Below are 13,516 nucleotides of genomic sequence, written 5' to 3'. Positions count from 1 at the left end.
AGATTTAAGAAGATCATAACATTATTTATTAGTAAAACTGATTTTAAAAGAAAGAAACAAGAATAGGTTATTTTAAAAAGTAATATTTCTAATTAGGAATAGAATGTGTTTTACAAACGAAGAAAAATACAAGGTGTTTTGAATTAAACTGTTAGTTCTTTTTTTTTTTTTTTAATATTTTCACATAGTTTAGGGAATGTTGGACCTTTAAAATTTTTTTAATACCTTGATAATTTTCAAGTCCAGATCAGATTTTAAGAAGTTCAACAAATGTTAGTTTGCAATTTTTTTGAGATTTACGGGCACCATCTACGGGCTATAGGTGGAACTACGAACCTTAGATGATTGGGAAATTGGTCTAAGATTTACGAGCCAGGTCTGTGGGTTGTAAAGCCCTTTATGCGTACTGGTCCGTAAATCAAAACACTGAAACTCATAAAATCAGCCTGTTTCTACGAATGATCAATACAAGTCGTAATTGGAACCATAAATTGTAGTTTGGTCTCGTGGTTTGACCTTTAGAAATTCAGGTTTCTCTCCGATTTCTACGGGATGGGAACTACAACACGCAGATGGAATCACGGATCGTTGTGAATTCATATTTTTTTAGTAGAGTTGTTTTAGTTTTTTCTCACTCTTTTAATCTCTATATTATATCGTTTTAACTATTCTAAGTGGGATTAAGGGATACTTGGTGACCTAGACCCTCCCTTTCACACACATGATCTAAAAAATCAAATTCTTCTCTTTCAAGTTTTCTCTCAAGCAAAAACTAGAGTTCTAAGGTTTCAAGTTTCCATAAAAGAAATTCAAGACAATATCTTCATTCCAAGTATGTGGAATTTCATTAATGATTATCTTTTCACTCATTCAGTCTTAAAGAAAACCCAATTCTTTAGTTTATGATTTCTACAAACACCTAGGGTTTTATGATTGTAACGTCCCAAACGTTCCTAAGTCCATATCAAAACGAGAAAGTTTAGAAAAACCGGACTACCAAAATATGTGCTTTCACAAACACTTCTACTGATGGTAAAAGCCTTTACGGGACATAGATTGATTTGTAGATCAGAACCTCAGTAACTTTGTTTAACTATGCTTCTATGGGAACTTTGACGGATCGTAGAAGAGTCCGTATGGTTGATTCTCAGAATCCAGAAATTTTTGTCTTTTACAAACACTTTCACGGTTCGTTGATTATTATACTGATTGTGAAAGGCCTCTGTAGATGACCTTCGATAGTTTTTATGATAGGGTTATTTTGGTGTTTTTTTCCACTCTTTTAATTCCTATATTACGTCGTTTTGTACTATTCTAAATGGGATTAAGGGATTCTTATGGACTTAGACCCTCACCTACACGCTCAACATCCTAAATTAAGTTTCTTCTCTCTCAAGTCTATTCTTAAGCAAGCTAGGATTTCAAGTTTTAAGTCTTTCATTCAAGGAATTCAAGCTATGGTTCTTCATTCCAGGTATGTGAGATTTCATTAATGGGTTTCCTCGCACCCATTGAGTCCTAAGAAAATCTCAATTCTTCAGTATATGAATTCTCCAAACCTAGGGTTTTTAAATCGTGTTTTCAATGCATTTGTGAATAGCCCTTAATTGCATGTTTTATTTATGAAATTCATGTTTTGAATGACATTTTAACGAACCCTAAGTATACAAGTATTTTCATGACTCAAAATTTTATGATTTCAAAATGCATGTTTTCATATTATTAGGTTTCATGATTTTAGATGCTTTCAAATATAGTGTCTTTCAGTTATACTAAGAAATTATCAGTTTTTAATTCATGATTTTATGAGCTACTCAACTATTATCAAGTATTAATATTTCAGTATTATCATATTATTACTGTATCAATTGAATATATGTCTTCCTTGGGAGTGTACTTAGCCTCGAGCGAATTTAGGGATGAAGAATTTCAGTTTGTCTGTGAACCCTTAGTAGCAATCTCGAAGTCCAGAATTACGTGCTATCATAGGTTTTTATGCCTAAGGTGACATATTAGTTACTTGATCCACATAGTTATTGGGTCTCTTACCTTGGTAAATATTGGACACTTTCTTTTTCGTGTGAGGGCAGTACATTAAACTCCATGTAGTAGCTAACATGGTTTATGTCGGTTTTAGTGTCTCCTAGAATTAGATTTTCACTTATTGCATGATCATATATTTACGCATTTCAGTACAGTACATCTCAGTTCCATGTTATTTTACCTGGTCAATACATCAACATGTTTTATAGATTCATCATGTCCTGGTACTATGTTTATCATGCATTGTATTACACACTCAATACGTTCAAAGTACTGACAACATACTTTCTGCCTATATCATTTGATAATATAGGTTTGGATGTTCAACATTCAGACTGCGGTTAGTATATCCCCGATCAACACAGTAGCTTGTTGGTGAGTCCTCATCTCTAGAGGACGATTTCTATTTTCTCTTTGGTCATTTACTTTGAGTTCCAGACAATTTGAGTTAGCTAGGGGCTTGTCCTAGCAACTCGTAGTAGTAGAGGCTTTTCAGACAGTTAGTTAGATTCATCTATGTGTATGGGTGAGTGAGGAAATGAGAATAGTGGCTCAAGCCAATAGGTGTAGGCGTTTTTCTAGAGGTGGAATCTTTTAGTTCTTTCTATTTGACCCGAAATCGATCAATCTAGTTCCAACAATGGACTTCTCGACACATCATCAGTAGGGGAAACAAAACTGCTTGACGTTGTATACTAAATACAACAAGCTCGATCACATCATTATGCTCAATAAAAGGAATGTGGAAGCTAAAATCCGAAATATTAGATTAGAAGGAAGGGAAAATTTGAAGATGAATCTTTTCTTCGGAGCTAGAATAATTTGTTCTTCCTGACCCAATTTAATGCCAAACAATGGCTTGTCTGTACCATAAGTTCCTGAAGAAAACATATGTTTCTTGATTTCTAAGATATTTCATAAAACTATTGATATTTTAAAACTATTTTTAGTTCAGTTCCGCATTTTATTATCTTTCTATTGCCATTGCATGTTGATTTTTATTGTCTTGTCATGTCATGCCATGAGGTTAGCTTGGATCACTTGTGGCTCTAAGCACCGTGTTTCGACTAGGAGGTAGTTTTGAGTGATACCAATGATTTCATGGGTTCTCAATATAAATCAGTTGTTCTTCATGAATGGTTTGTGCAATTGTGCTTGCATGTTTTAACTTGTGATTTCATGTTTTAAATGGTATTCTCATGAACTCTCATTATATATGCATTTTCATGGCTCAAAATTATGTATTTTTAGATGCATGTTTATTATTGGGTTTCATGACTTAGATACTTTTAGATAGAGGAGTAAGTATTATCAAATCAATATTGTCTTTAGTTACATGATTTTCGCTGGGAGTTTTACTTAGTATCAAATGGACCTAGGGATGAAGGTCCATCTATTAGTAGAGACATGACACCTTTAATAGCAATCTCCAAGTCCTAGAACTATATGTGCCACGATAGGAATTAAAAGGGGTCTCTCGTCAGTTGGGGTTAACTCCTTAGTCTTTTATCAATGTTAGCTTAATAAATTCACATTAGCTCAGATAAATTTTTCTACCTTGACAAAGTGCAGTGAACCTTTTTGATGGAGATTATATATCAAACTCCATGTAGTAACTCACATGATTATATGTCGGTTAGTAATATCTCCCACAGTTCAACCTTTTTCAGATTATGGCACGACCAAGTATTTAGTTATGTCAGTACAATATTTTATTAGATTTTATGTTATTTACTTGGTTATTGCCTCAACTTATGTCATTGCAGTTCAACATAGTCAATTGCTACATTATCATGCTTTCCTCATATACTCCGTCTATTTAAATTATTAGTCACATACTTTCTGCGTATATTGTTCAAAAGTATATGTTCACCACTCAGATCACGGTTAGTAAGACTCCAGATCAGCTTAACATTTTTTTTTGGTGAGTCCTCATCTTTCGAGGACGAACTTATTATTTCAATTTTCAGACATTTAGAGTTAGTTAGAGGTTTATCTTAGCATCTCATTTTAGTAGAGACTTTTCACACAATCAATTTAGATTCAGCTCGTGACATATTAGATATTAATCTATTTGTGTTTAATAGATTAGTTGAGTTTTAGCTTCGGCGTTTGTGTAAGTTATCTTTAGTTATTACTTGTATATTTCTAATGTCATGCCATATTATGAGGTTAGCCTTGAGTCACTCGTGACTCTAAGCAACGTGTTACAACTTGAGATAGTCTCAGATCGTGATAGATTTTTGTTATATGATGTTGCTATATTTGTTTGCCTATTCATAATCACAGGCAACGAAATATGTACCTTTGGTTTATGGATGGTTACCCATAACGCATCACTCGTTTAACTTGAAAGAATGACAAAACGGTTATACATGCCAATTTTCAAGCCAATATAAATAACTACAAATTGGATTAGACAAATACTTGCAGACAACTCTTGTAAGACAAATAAATAATACTCATTATTTATCTTTCTCCAAAAAAATAAAAAGGACAAATCAGAACATCTCTAACCCAAAATTAAAAAAAAAAAATGTTTGAAGAAGTTGTTTTATATTTAAAATAATAACAATTCAACTGTTATTGGAGAAAATGTTGTTTTACCAAATATTAAGACCGAAACTATTTTCCTTTTTTTATTTACATAAAAATAAAATAAAATGGAAAGCTACTCTTTCGTGGTGTTTGTTTGAAAAATTATGAACAAAAACGATACCTTATTTACATTAAATTATAAGTAAATATCATGTTTAAAAGTTGGTTAAAGGATAAATTTATTTATATACAAAATTATAATACTATAGTGTTTGGTTTGTATTTTGAAAATCTGTATAACTAATTCATGTATAAGTGATATTCAAGATAGAATATCAAATTTTTTAAATGTAAAATTAGACTAATATAAATTATTTTTATAATTAATGTATACACTATTAATACACGCATAATTCTAAACCAAACCGTTAATGAGTCTTGACCTTGTGAACACTTGGACATAGACAAATCTATAATAGTAAGTAACGTAAATTCTAAGGCAGAAAAGTATAGTGCAATAAACACGAAAAGGAATCAAAAAATTTGTTGTATTGTAATTTTTGAAGACTCTGAAACTTAGTCATTAAGGAGAAAAAGCCCAAAAATATCCTTTTGTTCTTATAAATACTGCCTAAAGTAATGAAGAAGGATCAAATACTTTCTTCAATTCTCTTGTTTTTCTTGTTGTTTACAGCTTTTATAACAACAATGGCAGATTCACAAGCTTCACAACCCTCTAATGAATCCAAAGTTCATATAGTGTATACTGAGCAACCTGAAGATCAAGAACCTGAGGAGTATCATATCAAAACCCTAACTTCTGTTCTTGGCAGGTTCGAATTATTTTTCCAATTCTATCTGTTTTTACTGTTTTGAATTGCAGTATAGGAAGATGGGGTTGTGGGTAGGTTTGGATTGACCCTGTTTCTAATCAATTTCATCAAAGATTTGGTCTTTTTTCAAGATAATAAATTTGATCTTTTTTTTCCACATGGGGTTGGACTTTGTCTTTGTATTCACGCTGAATTCATTTTTTCTGGGTTGGACTTTTTTTTTTTCTGAATTCATTTTCTATGTGTTTGATTATTAAGAATGTGAGAGGTTGTCAGTGATGGGGCTAAAGGGATGTAGAGGTTGGGCAAAGAATACTGGGTGAGGTGATTAGACTGCACATGGCGTACCTTCAGTTTATCAAGGACATGACGCACCATAGATAGGAGGTTTTGGAGGTTAGGTAGTCGAGTGTTGTCTCTGTGAATTTCAATTGCATTAGCACTAAGCTTGTGGTTTCTTGTCCTTCAATTTCTGTTATTACCTGTTGGTCTTTGCTTCGATTATTGCATTTTTTGATGTTGTTACTGTACCTATTTCTGAATGCTAGGTAATGATTGCATGTTTGGGCATTTCTTAAGGGAATGGTGAGGGGCAAAGTGATTAGATCAAACAGTTCAAAAGTTATAGGAGGAGTAATCTGATTTAAAGGATTTTGTTAGTTTATTGTTTTAAATTATAGCTCTATTACTGCAAAAATTTATGCAATGTATACTCGAACTTTAGGAACATGTAGTGGTTCGTACCAAGTTTATTTTTTGCGAATAGTTAATTTGGACAATCAAAACTACTAACTAGTCTAATTGACTTTTGTGATCTTAATTTGAATAAAGTATGAAACTTTTCAAAGCAAACTTTCCAATATTCATTAAATCTCATATTGTAGTAATGAATGAATAATGGTTTCAAGATCATTTGCTGTTTTCTTTGGTGAGGAAAAAGAAGGATAGAAAATGCTTGCTATCAATTATCAATTGTATGTAATTGTCATGATTATTGTATGGTAAATGTATTGTACACTACAAATTTTTGGAGTAAAGATCCTGATATTTTGTGTATACTTGTGGTAATCAAAAAAGTGAGGAGGCTGCAAAAGAGGCATTGATATACAGTTACAAGCACGCAGCTAGTGGATTCTCAGCAAAGCTGACTGCTGAGCAGGTTTCTGAGCTCTCAAGTAAGAATTTACTTCCTACTCTTTCAGTATCATTGATTAAATTATTTTGGTATATGGTTGGTCTGTATCTTCTTCTGAGATGAGTAATTAGCATGGTGAATTTAACTATGACAGCCATAACACTCGTCTGTTGAAGTACTTGGCATTCATGTTGAAAGTTGAACATAGTATTTCATGTTCAAGGGATGGTGGAACAATTACACACACATTTCTAGCTTCTTGCTAAATCTCAAATTCAAAATATGTTTTTCATTTCATCATTAATAGTTTAACCATCAGAAAATAGAGTGAGGATGTTTGTCATGAACTATGTAAGAATGATTTGGATTTTTTTTTCTTTTTGGCTTAAGAAAGGGGCTGGGGTTATTTTAGGACTGGTTTAATGGTTTTATGTGAAGCATATTCTTGACCAAGCTGGTCCACTAGTGATAGGCATGGTTTACTTTTCTTTTGTTCTTTTTTTTTTTTTGGATGCAACCACAACACTTTCTTAGTGCTGGATTTGATAACAATAATACTTGCCACTTTTTAAAAAAAACTATGTGAAGAAGCACAAGAGGAATGGCAATATTAATGTAGTATTCCAACTTTACATGAAAAGGATGAGAAGAATCATTCATTATTGATGCGATTTTCAACTTTACATGATAAAAGGACAAGAGGAATGATGTTAGGTGTACATTTTTTTGGAATAATTTTGGGAAGGAAATGCCCTGAGACAACAGATTACTTATCAAAAATGTTTAAGTTCCTTTTATTTGGAAAAATAAATTCCTGGACATAGAACCGTTACTCCTAGTGGTCCAATACCTTCTAGATCATTCTTTAAGTCTAAATAAATTTCAGGTTGGCATGGTGCAGTGATGTAGCTGGTGCTTGATATTTAGCAACCCTTACTAAAATTGCTGAATTTATGGCCTTCCTTCCGTTAGAATGCTTGCCCTTTGCTACAATGATCACGATACTTACTGGTGCTTGGACATTTTTTCTTTTCAGTTTCAAAAAAAATAAATGCTTACTGTTAGTGTCTTCTTCTAAGTATCTCTATGTCATATCGATTCATCTTAGATATACATCCTTGATGGCTATCAAAACGTCAGCGTTGTGGTTCTGGAGTCTGTTTTCCAGGATGTCTAAAATGCATCTGAGTGCTTCATTTTTATATGTTCTTTACCCTGGATGAAAGTCTGACAATTCTTGAAGTTGAGTAATGTTCCAACATTAAGTCAAATCCCTCCCCTATTATATGGTCATTGTGTCTATTTTGGATTCCGCTTAAATCTGAGTTTTGTATTCAATATCAGTTTTTGCATGTACCTTCCTGGAAAATATGTTCATACGATTTTTGCATCGCTCTATTCGGGAGTTTTAAGCTCTCAGACTAGCCTAACTAAGATATCACTTTTGCAGAGCAACCTGGAGTGCTGCAAGTTGTTCCAAGCCAAACAGTTCAGTTGCACACTCGACGCGTCTGAAAGACAATACTTGAGACCTCATCTCCAAAACAAGTTTCCTTGATGTGTATAAACTTGTTATCTATGCCTGTTTCAATGGTGTTTTGAACTTAGATTGAAAGACTATCCCTATTCCCTAATGTAATTGTGGTACTTATCGCTGTAACGCTTGTTTTAACTATATGAAAATAAAATTGTCTGCTTAATATCCCTGTACAGATAGTTGTCTTGTGATACTTTTATGTATGACCACATTAAAGGATGGTGAATAATTTAGGCAAGAAATACTTAACAAAGCAGCAACGTATTTTGCATCTCATTTAAAACATAACATGAACTTAGTTTGTATTTGTTTTACTTTTAAAGTGAAAGGTGAGAAATTTCCAAGATATAAGAGTAATTAGCAACAGTTTTATTGGTTAATATTTTGCTACATCTTTTTTTTTTTCAAAAATTCCCAGAGGAAAATGAACAGATTTTACAATCATGTTCCATTATAAAGGTGTTCTAAGTTTTAAAAAAACACTACTTTTTATCAATTGGATAATGCAATTCAGTTGACATTTTCATTTCCAACCAAAATGTAAAAGTTTCAAATCATAGAGAGAACTAGTGGAACACTAGAAATGCAATTACTAGTACTAGGCGAAGAAACAAGAGTTTGACTTTTGTACACAAAAACAATATATAATTTTTTTTAATAGTCATGTCACCTAAAAAGTAATATTCACCCCCAAATTTAGAAACTAAAAAATAACTAATCAAGACAAGTAATATCGTACAACACGTTAAAATACACTTATTATATAGTTATGTTATCTAAAAAGTAATATTCACCCTCCATAATAAGTGAGTATAGTAACCGAAAAATATCTAAACAAGACAAGTAACATGTTACAACACATTAAAATACACCACTCATGTAAGAATTCTTTAACGTGTGTATAATAAATCTGAAAAATGAATAAAGAAAAATATAGAATTGATTGATGTTGGACATGTCTCCCTTCCATTTTCCAAATCCCACTCCACTTTGTCTTTACAACTAACACCACATTTCCCGCCAGATAACACTGACCATACATCAAGAAAATTGGTAACAACTTTTACATATGGAAAACAAAAAAAAACATAAACTGAAAATTTTCCTTAGTTTCTCCAAAATCAAGAAAACACACACAAAAAAAAATTGTTGTAAGAAAACATGGCACAAGTTGTAGCAAAAAAGAGACCTCCTATATCCTCAAAGCCATCTCCCAATGTTCTCCCTTACCAAACTCCAAGATTAAGGGAACATTACACTCTTGGTAAGAAATTAGGCCAAGGACAATTTGGTACAACATATCAATGTACTGAAAAGGCAACAGGGCTACAATATGCATGTAAATCAATTCCAAAAAGGAAACTTTTATGTAGGGAAGATTATGAGGATGTTTGGAGAGAAATTCAAATAATGCATCATTTGTCTGAACATCCTAATGTTGTCAGAATCAAAGGGACTTATGAAGACAATCTTTTTGTCCATATAGTTATGGAATTGTGTAAAGGGGGTGAGCTTTTTGATAGGATTGTTCAAAAGGGACATTATAGTGAAAGGCAAGCTGCACATTTGATGAAAACAATTGTTAAGGTTGTTGAGGCTTGTCATTCTCTTGGTGTCATGCATAGAGATCTTAAGCCTGAAAATTTCTTATTTGATAGTTCTGATGAAGATGCTACTCTCAAGGCTACAGATTTCGGGTTGTCGATTTTTTATAAGCCTGGTTTGTTTTCTTGGATCATTTGTTCTTGAAACAATCTTTTTGTACTTCGTCTTATTCATGTTTTTGGTAGATCCAAATGGACTTTGTGTTGTGAATGAATTTGGTTTCTTCCAATCGATGGAAGTATTAGGACGGGAATCTTAGTAGCTCAGTTGGTTGGCTACCTGACTTCGATGAAATTGGAGAACTTATATATACTCTTTTTAACATTTTGTGGCAGGGCAATATGTCTCTGATGTTGTAGGAAGTCCATATTATGTTGCTCCTGAAGTGTTGCATAAATTCTATGGACCTGAAATAGATGTATGGAGTGCTGGAGTCATCTTATACATCTTGTTATCTGGGGTTCCTCCTTTTTGGGCTGGTAAATTTACAATGTTGTAGCTTCATTTATCTTCTTTTCTTATTAGAAGACAAAGAATCAATGATTAACTATCTGTTACTTTGTTGTTTCTTTTTTTCACTTTCCGGACATGCAGAGACGGACAATGGTATATTCAAGCAGATTTTGAAAGGGAAGATAGACTTTGAATCTGAACCATGGCCTCACATTTCTGATAGTGCAAAAGACTTGGTTAAAAAGATGCTCGATAGGGATCCTAAAGCACGAATAACTGCTCATGAAGTCCTATGTGAGTACCACCTATTTAATTTGCTGATAAGGTATTAGAAAAGTTTATAGTTTCATTATGAAAACTTGTTTGTCTTTTTTATTTTCCAAGGTCATCCGTGGCTTGTGGACGATGCAGCTGCTCCAGACAAACCTTTGGGATCTGCAGTGTTGAATCGTCTTAAGCAGTTCTATGATATGAACAAACTTAAAAAGATGGCTTTACGAGTATGTACTGCTTTTATACATCTTTGCTCTTTTGCCAACTTGTTGTTTCTTGGATTTCATATAATGTATCATGGCTTGACATGCATAAAACTCTTAACTAGGAACATAAACATGAGTATATAGAACAGACTAACAGTCTGAAAGTGATATTGGTGATAGTGTTTGAAGAAGTCCTTAAGATATTATGTTTATCCAATGGCATATTCACTACTTTGGTACTTCTTTAACAGTTCTTCTAAAGTTTCTGTGTTACAATTCCACCGGAAATTATTTGACATGAGCTAAGTTTTGGAGAAGGATTGTCGTAGACAACTATCTCATTAGTCATGACTACTTGTACATCTCATCCTTAGAGATAGAACTCTAGAGCTATGGTTTTGTACAAGAAACATATTTAAGACCTCTTAATCTTTTCCGGTGTCTCCAAAAATGAAATCCAAGTGATTCAGTGTGAAAGTATGTTATCTAAGGAAAATGCTGATATCGAAAGAAGGTAACTTAGATAAAGCTACATGTTTAGATACCGTTTAGGATGGTTAGGGTCTTAGGGAAATCCTTTTAGGTGTTTAAAGGACTTATTGGATTCTGAAAGTTCTTCGAAAAAACTTGTCTTTGGTAGACAGTAATAGAGACATTTTGTTCAAAGCTCTCAATTCTCAAGTACTAATAGGACCTTCAGTTAAATGTGAAATTTAACTACTTGTATCTCAATTAGAAGTTCAGCCAATATATGTTGCTTCTGGTGACGTCGCAAAACAAAAATCTAACTCCAGAATCTGAATATTCAACATATGTGATGGTTTTCAATAGGCTACTTTCTGTTTTGCAGACCTTTTTTGTGTACACTTTTGGATTTTGCATACTAGATTGATTTCTGATAATTGTAACACTTAATACAAACAGGTCATAGCAGAAAGGCTTTCAGAGGAAGAAATAGGAGGCCTAAAGCAGTTGTTCAAAATGATCGACACAGATAGCAGTGGAACAATCACATATGAGGAACTGAAAGATGGCTTGAAAAGAGTAGGGTCTGACCTAGTGGAGTCCGACATTAAGGCCCTGATGAAAGCGGTACTTACTAATTTCGTTTCGTTTTAGAATCTCTATAGATTTGTGAAAATGCCTTTTGAGTTGTATTTTACAAGACCATTTGGCACATAGATTGTGCATGATCAGATAAAAGCATGAAAATTTGGCTGCACACATTAGCCATTTGGTACTGTTTCTTGATCCTCCCTTCTTACAGGATACAGTAATTCTAGAGTGCAACTGGGAACATTAGTCCAAGATTTTAGTCCCTCTAAAATAAGTAGCAAAATGACGCGGTGAGATATGTTTTTTGCAGGCTGACTTTGACAACAGTGGCACGATTGACTATGGTGAATTCATTGCTGCAACGTTGCATTTGAATAAGACGGAGAGAGAGGAGAATCTGCTTGCTGCATTCTCCTACTTTGACAAAGATGGAAGTGGTTATATTACAACTGATGAGCTTCAACAAGCTTGCGTAGAATTTGGCCTTGGTGATGTTAAATTGGATGACATAATTAAAGAGATTGACATAGACAATGTAAGTCTCCTTAGCTATAGTTACTCTCCTGAAAAGAAAAGAAAAAAGCTGACTTGTCCAATGTTTAGTTCATCCATGTCCTTTTTATAAGTTTTTTCATAACTATCAAAAATAACCTACTCGTTATTCGGAACACTAGAAGTTGTGGTATCTAACATAGGTCACACACCTCACAAAACAAGACTGAAAGGTATTATGCAATACAATAAGCAGTTTTCGTGCTTATACAAATGCATGTATGTTGTGGTGGCCTTGGCCCAAAAGATCTCACAAGTTTGTCCTTTGCACCTCACCATCATTGAGTCCAAAAATGTGTATATCATGTGAACTTGTGTTATGCCTCATAAAGCCCTTCATTTTCCTCTCCCACTCCAACGTGTGAGTCGCTAAAGTGTCATGTACTCATATGCACCCCTTCTTCAGGAGCTTGTCAGCCTAAAAATCTGTCAGTCATTCTCTTTGACCCGTCCTCATCAACCAGCCCTCTGTCATGGGCGTCACATTTCTGAGTTAAGTCAAGCTAATATATTTTTCTGTTTGGCAGGATGGACGTATAGATTATGGCGAATTTGCAACAATGATGAAGAAGGGAAATACAGGATTTGCAGCTAGAACAATGAGAGGCAATTTGAATTTTAACTTGGCAGATGCACTTGGAGCAAGTGACAGTGAGAAAAAACAATAGAAGGTTTCCACTTCTATATTTTATATTTTAATCCAACAACTTTTCTATAAAATATCAATTCAACTAGTCGATAAATTTCAAAAAAGAAAGATATATCTCATTCGAAATTACAGACTGAAACATAATCAATTAATGAATACTATTAGAAAATGTATCATATCAACATTATATTTAGATTGTTTGGTATCTAACTCTCTAATTCTAGCATGATTGTTTACCAGACCAAGCTGATAGAACACGTTGGACCAACCGATAACCGGAGGAGGTCAAGGAGGCTTTCAACCGGACGAGAGGGGTCAAGTAGAGCTGTATTTGCCAAGACAATGTTGGACTATTACCAGCATAGATTGGTGCTCTATTATTTTGTCATGGTAGATAGGTTTAGTGCTATAGTAGCAAAATTACAGTTGTTGCTACTCTCAACAACAGCATGCCCAGTATCTTTCCACGAGCGGGATTTGGAGAGGGTGGGATGTAAGCAGACGTTACTCTTACCTTTGCTACTTTATCTTATATAATTTGAGGGTTTTTCCTCTAGTTCATAAATTCTAAAATACTACAGTTGTTTGTACCTGAGAAGTGTTGTTAAAACCTTCTTTATGTCTATATTAATTTTT

At 33.6% G+C, this 13,516-nt stretch overlaps 2 protein-coding genes across 3 annotated transcripts; both read left to right on the top strand.

Moving 5' to 3' along the window:
• Nucleotides 1–5,127: 5,127 nt before the first annotated feature.
• Nucleotides 5,128–8,249, top strand: LOC125824924 (subtilisin-like protease SBT3.9). The gene is made up of 3 exons (XM_049504269.1): nt 5,128–5,414; nt 6,492–6,589; nt 8,000–8,249. The coding sequence occupies exons 1-3, from the start codon at nt 5,221–5,223 to the stop codon at nt 8,062–8,064; spliced, it is 357 nt and encodes a 118-aa protein (XP_049360226.1). The 5' UTR covers nt 5,128–5,220; the 3' UTR covers nt 8,065–8,249.
• Nucleotides 8,250–9,164: 915 nt separating this feature from the next.
• Nucleotides 9,165–13,511, top strand: LOC125824901 (calcium-dependent protein kinase 11). 2 transcript variants are annotated; one of them, XM_049504243.1, is made up of 8 exons: nt 9,165–9,806; nt 10,027–10,170; nt 10,286–10,438; nt 10,529–10,644; nt 11,548–11,715; nt 11,990–12,214; nt 12,759–12,902; nt 13,105–13,511. In XM_049504243.1, exons 1-7 carry the CDS (start codon nt 9,248–9,250, stop codon nt 12,897–12,899), a joined length of 1,506 nt encoding a protein of 501 aa, XP_049360200.1. In that variant the 5' UTR covers nt 9,165–9,247; the 3' UTR covers nt 12,900–12,902; nt 13,105–13,511. The 2 variants fall into 2 exon arrangements, with proteins under 2 accessions (XP_049360200.1, XP_049360199.1); XM_049504242.1 differs by having other exon boundaries at nt 9,166–9,806; nt 13,121–13,511.
• The last annotated feature ends 5 nt before the right edge of the window (nt 13,512–13,516 follow it).

The sequence above is a fragment of the Solanum verrucosum genome, unplaced genomic scaffold (assembly GCF_900185275.1).
Source record: "Solanum verrucosum unplaced genomic scaffold, falcon-dt-bn FXZP01000086.1, whole genome shotgun sequence".
Classification (NCBI taxonomy): domain Eukaryota; kingdom Viridiplantae; phylum Streptophyta; class Magnoliopsida; order Solanales; family Solanaceae; genus Solanum; species Solanum verrucosum.
The sequence above is the reverse complement of the archived record's forward strand: the minus strand, read 5'-3'. Positions and strand labels throughout refer to the sequence as shown.

Coding starts and splice junctions, on each gene's coding strand:
- LOC125824924 (XM_049504269.1), top strand. CDS start 5,221: ATGAAGAAGGATCAAATACTTTCTTCAATTCTCTTGTTTTTCTTGTTG. Junction 5,415..6,491: donor CTAACTTCTGTTCTTGGCAG/GTTCGAATTATT, acceptor TAATCAAAAAAG/TGAGGAGGCTGCAAAAGAGG. Junction 6,590..7,999: donor GCAGGTTTCTGAGCTCTCAA/GTAAGAATTTAC, acceptor TCACTTTTGCAG/AGCAACCTGGAGTGCTGCAA.
- LOC125824901 (XM_049504243.1), top strand. CDS start 9,248: ATGGCACAAGTTGTAGCAAAAAAGAGACCTCCTATATCCTCAAAGCCA. Junction 10,645..11,547: donor TTAAAAAGATGGCTTTACGA/GTATGTACTGCT, acceptor TAATACAAACAG/GTCATAGCAGAAAGGCTTTC. Junction 11,716..11,989: donor TTAAGGCCCTGATGAAAGCG/GTACTTACTAAT, acceptor TGTTTTTTGCAG/GCTGACTTTGACAACAGTGG.